This window comes from Buceros rhinoceros, unplaced genomic scaffold (assembly GCF_000710305.1).
Source record: "Buceros rhinoceros silvestris isolate BGI_N320 unplaced genomic scaffold, ASM71030v1 scaffold29478, whole genome shotgun sequence".
NCBI classification, from domain to species: Eukaryota; Metazoa; Chordata; class Aves; order Bucerotiformes; family Bucerotidae; genus Buceros; species Buceros rhinoceros.
The window spans coordinates 8,395-13,535 of NW_010425647.1; the positions used below are offsets into that span (position 1 = coordinate 8,395).

The following is a 5,141-nucleotide window of genomic DNA, read 5'->3' on the forward strand; positions in this document are numbered from 1 at the left end:
GGAATGCGAGGGCATTTTACTGACTTCTCTGATAGGAGCAGCGATAGCAGACACCTTGTTGTGCAAACAGCGCAAGCAGCGATGCTGAAAATTGATAGCTCTTGCTCATTAGCTGCGTTGAGGCAGCGCCTGGAGACTTCGGGCAGGGCTGGCTGGCTCCTTTTGAGCTAGAAACCACCTAAGGTGGCTAGTGCTAGCACCTGGGTCCAGATCTGGGTTTGAATGACCACATTTATTCACCTTGACAGCTCTCCAAGATACACGGCAATGTCTTCACTGTGCATTTTGGACCCAGGAAAGCTGTTGTACTGGCTGGATACGAAACCATCAAGGATGCTCTTCTAAATCATGCTGAAGAATTTGGAGAGAGGGCAGAAATACCCATATTTAGGAAAATGACGCAAGGAAATGGTAAGCGACCTTTTGGCTGCTTGGCTATGTTTCTTATATTCTCACAGCAGAGAGCACCCTCTTACAGATTGCTTTTCATTTATATAACCGAGCATCAAGCAGCTTTGGTACCCAGGTGTAAGAAGCCCTTACAAATGTTTATTAGCCACAGGTAACATAAAGATGTTACACCTTTCTTTTAGGCATAGCATTCAGCCATGGAGAGCTATGGAAAACGATGAGGAGATTCACCTTGTCCACGCTGCGAGATTTCGGAATGGGAAAGAGAACCATTGAGATCCGAATCCTGGAGGAAGTAAATTCCCTTATTAAATATTTTGACTCCTATTGTGGTGAGTGTCAAGACTTGAATCCCGAGACAGAAAACACGTCTAGCAGAACAATAAAGATTAATGGAAGTTTAACTCTGAGCAAATGGTATCTCGTGGTTAAAGTTCAGCATATGCTGAAGTAGGTCATTAAGTCGAGGCCTTAAAACACTGAAACCGGGTTCCTTGCTATGCATTCTGGGTAGTGAATAATTTTTCCTTTGGGAGCTCAACACTACATTTCCATAGGAAACCAAACCAAAATGAGCATAATCACATCATCATTTGTTTTCACTGCTTGAAATACAGGGAAGCTGTTTGATACGAAGATGATACTCAACAACGCTGTATCCAATGTCATCTGCTCTATATTGTTTGGAGAGAGGTTTGAATATGATGATCCTGTATTTCTAACTTTGCTGAAGCTGATTAATGAAAATACTAAGCTGTTGGGCTCCCCTACGGTGCTGGTAAGAGCTTGACTATGTTTTAGCTGTGAGTGGTTGTGGGGGATATGTGGGATATATGTCTGGCAGGGCAGCTAGTAGTGTCCTTGAAGATGTGCACCTCTCACGGGATGATGGGGGTGAGACCCATCCTTTCTCCCGACAGCACATATGTCCATACGACATACTGCAACGCTGTGCTCAGTCCAGCTGCCAGGAACAGTGTAGCTGGGTTAGGTTGATGCTGAGCCTAAGCCAATTGGCTTGGAAAGCACCGTGCAATAGCAGTACTGTCTCTCTGTGGAGCAAGACCCTTCTGCTGCTACAGGATGTGACACACCTGAGGGCTTTCCCTGAAATAAGTACAAAGCTCATATTCACATTCACATCTGAGACCTTCTGTCCCACCACCTACTCAGCCAGAAGCCCTGAGAGAAGATTAAGCTGCTGAATCTCCCAAAATTCATGGCAAGGACCCATGCAGAGGTCCAACAGAGAGAACACTCTATTTCTGCAGCAATTCATAGCTGCTTGTACTGTACAAACGAATGTGGGGGAATTACAGCCTGAAATGACAGGGCATGGGACAAAGGACCGGCAGTGATTTCAGATACCAGTATGTGTTCAAAATGCAAATTAACAGGAAGCCTTCTCTTGCTCCACAGTTATATAATTTCTACCCATTCCTTGGATTTCTCTCTGGAGCTTCCAGGACTGTGCTACAAAACATCAGTGAACTGAGCGCTTTCCTCCAGAAGCTCTTTGAGGAACACAAAGAGGAGTTTAATGAAAATGACTTAACAGGCTTTGTTGATGCCTTTCTGATGAAGCAACAACAGGTGCTTTAAAGCTAAGTCTCAGAGTCTTTCTGTTCTCTTAGCTTTGACTTAGTACTAGGACTGACCATCTGTCAGGGAGTGGGAGTGAGTGGAAACAGAAGACCTGCAGTGAGCAGAATATATCCAAGCTCATACTCACAGTGAGCTGTGCTGTACTCGCTCTCCATAGCTCCACTGAAGCTGCTAGTTAAAGGGATCTAGTTGTTAAGACGTCCCATGTGGGTGCAATAGGTAACCACTCAGCACACATGAGAACATCATCCCAGACCTTCCTGCAAGAACGGTACAGTGATAAGCTTTATTGCAGTTACTAATTTCCAACTAATCTAATAGCTAGACCTGGAGATTACACATATGCTTAGGACCAGACAAAATCTATACAGCATAGGTCCTAATGCTAAAACGATAAACATTTCGTTTCCCAGAGTGTATGAAGTCACAAAAAGCTAAAATGCAGATAAAAATGGTGGCAACACAGTCACGTATTAGTTTCACTCGCTGTAGAACTCACAGCCATTACCTGTATGTCTTGAAGGAATCAAAGAAACCCCATACCATGTTCAACAACGGAAACCTGTTGTTTTCCACCCTGGACCTCTTTGCTGCTGGGACTGAGACTACTTCTACGACTGTGCGCTGGGGTCTTCTTCTGATGATGAAATACCCAGAAATTCAGAGTAAGGCTGAGAAGTCGTCTTGTACAATATACAGTTGCATGCTTAAGGCTTTGGTTGTAGGAGGGAGTGGAACTCATTCAGTGTTGTCTAGAGTAATTATTCTGAGTACTCAGAGCGATAACAACCCTTGACTTTACAAAGGAATTTTATTCAGCTGGATTGCAATAAAACAGCCCAGCCAAGTGGGAGAGGCTAAGAGCCAGTCTACAGTTACAGTAAAGCTCCCCCGTCGTTATTCTCCTGCAGGCTATGGGCTTACGTCACTAAAAGTCTCTTCAGGAGCTGATCTGATCTGGTTTCTGTTGGAGGTCATGGGGTAACAAAGGTGTGTGATCAGAACCAGACACGGGGTATCCTGTAGTGACTCCATTCAAGATCCCTTGGCTCAACAACAAACCTGAAAGAACCACTCCATGCCCTGACTTACCCACTTCTGCTCTCCCCAAATACCCCTCAAGTTTCCCCCTTTTCTTCATCTTGGCCAAACTAGATGACATTTTGTTTGCAAGATAAGAGGGTTATCAGCTTTTTAATCCTTTCCTCCCTCCAAGGAAAGATTCAGGAAGAAATGAACCACGTCATTGAACCAGGAGAGCTGCCTAAGTTGGAGGATCGGAAAAAAATGCCTTACACAGAGGCAGTGATACATGAAATACAAAGGTTTGCCAATATTGTCCCAATGGGTGTATCACGATCAACTCCTACTGATGTGAATTTCCGAGGCTACGTGATTCCTAAGGTGAGCTCTGAGGCTACCAGCTAACACTGTACAGATCTCATACAATTTTATTTAAAGCAGACAACAAAAATACAAAAATCTAAAGACACAGGGATGCGTGGTTTAATGTATGATGTGATCTTTTGTCTTGGATCCAAAATAGCTGCTATAAACATGTGCTGGACTGGGGTCTGTAACAGCTCTTTGAATCCAGAATAACCAGAGAGTCTAATTAAATCACTCTGGTTTGAATCTCTTATGCCAAATGTGGAGCCTCTACTTCAGCATCTTTCTTGAAAGACCCAACTCTGTAAGGAAGGAATGTTTTGTGGTCAAAAAAGAGAGCAGAGCCACAGTGGGGCAGGGAAGCATCTCCCAGTTCCATTTGCCATGGCTCAGTCTTATTTGCCTCTTACATTAGAACAATGTCGAGCTGCCTGGCTCGACTAGAAAGTGATCTTCTCTAAACAGCTACCGTGAGTTTCTTTTGATCCCTTACAGGGTACAGAGATCATTCCGCTGCTGACCTCCGCTCTGAATGATGAGTTGCACTGGAAAACCCCGAATCGGTTCAACCCTTCCCACTTCCTGGATGCTGATGGGAACTTCATAAAGAGAGAGGCATTTATTCCATTCTCCGTAGGTGAGAGGGGTAGTGCCTGGACCACCCGGGGCTGGGCTAACAGCAGAGTTCCCACTGAGTCCTGAAAAGGACACAGAACATTGGAGAAGGAACTTCTGATCATTTGTCCTGTCCACCACTGCTGTAGGTAATCACCTCTTCCTTGAAGATCTGGGAGATACTCATTTAGCCATAGTCACTGAGTGGCCTCACATAACCACACACTTCTGTGGGGTTTGAGACCAAGTCAGCAGCACCTGTAACATACAGAGAGAAAGAAGGAAAAATCTTCTACCTCAGCAGCTGGCTCTTACAGACCATACATCCAGTTTAGGAGGTCTCAGACATCATCACCAACAGTTACAGCGCTGATCATTTACTTCTCTCCTGGTTGTTTTCAGGACGAAGGGCTTGCCTTGGAGAAGGACTGGCCAAAATGGAGCTGTTCCTCTTCTTTGCAGGCTTGCTCCGCAAATTTGTTTTCCAGCCCCCTCCAGGAATGGATAAGTCAGACCTAGATCTCACAGCTGATGTCGGCTTCACCTTGAACCCCATGCCTCACCTGGTCTGTGCTGTGCCCTATGAATGATCAGAAGACATGAGCTGGAGTAGTGAACACTTCAAGCTTGAAAGCAAGTCTAGTTACAGGGGAAGAAAGCTGTCTGTACCTGAGCTTTAGGGGAAGGAAGACGCCGGGCACTGCGATTTTTCTCTCATTCATGCCATTCCTTTTAACAGCTCTCGCGGTGTCTGTACAATGCACACCCTTCAGACAGCCCTGAGTGCTGCTCTCAGTGTGATCTGCTCCTGGAACAGCACGCCAGAGATGCAGTTTTCAGGGCTGTTTGTAAGAATGAAATGGCTTCAAGCCCCCTCTATAGTTGTAACCCAGGAGAGGCTCTCCCCTGAGAGCCTCCATGGGGAATTTCTCAGCTCAAAGTCCAAGCTCTAGAGCAGAGCTGGTTATCGATGGCCCAGCTGGAGACAACAGACATTTAATGGATCTAGAAATCCTCCCAGGATGGTTGTTGAGCTGAGCCTCAGACTGAGGTTCCATTGTGCGATACAACCTGCCTTATCTTTATTACAGAGTCCCAGATACGAGGGTGTAACATGGGCT

The 5,141-nt window shown here is 45.4% G+C and overlaps 1 protein-coding gene across 1 annotated transcript in view; it reads left to right on the top strand.

Moving 5' to 3' along the window:
* Window positions 1–4,610, top strand: part of LOC104497921 (cytochrome P450 2K1-like) — a 6,791-nt gene extending 2,181 nt beyond the window's left edge. Inside the window, exons 2-9 of the mRNA XM_010141230.1 lie at window positions 249–411; window positions 594–743; window positions 1,029–1,189; window positions 1,831–2,004; window positions 2,540–2,681; window positions 3,233–3,420; window positions 3,901–4,042; window positions 4,423–4,610. Of these exons, the coding sequence (XP_010139532.1) occupies window positions 249–411; window positions 594–743; window positions 1,029–1,189; window positions 1,831–2,004; window positions 2,540–2,681; window positions 3,233–3,420; window positions 3,901–4,042; window positions 4,423–4,610 (1,308 nt within the window). The remainder of the gene's footprint in view (window positions 1–248; window positions 412–593; window positions 744–1,028; window positions 1,190–1,830; window positions 2,005–2,539; window positions 2,682–3,232; window positions 3,421–3,900; window positions 4,043–4,422) is intronic.
* The last annotated feature ends 531 nt before the right edge of the window (window positions 4,611–5,141 follow it).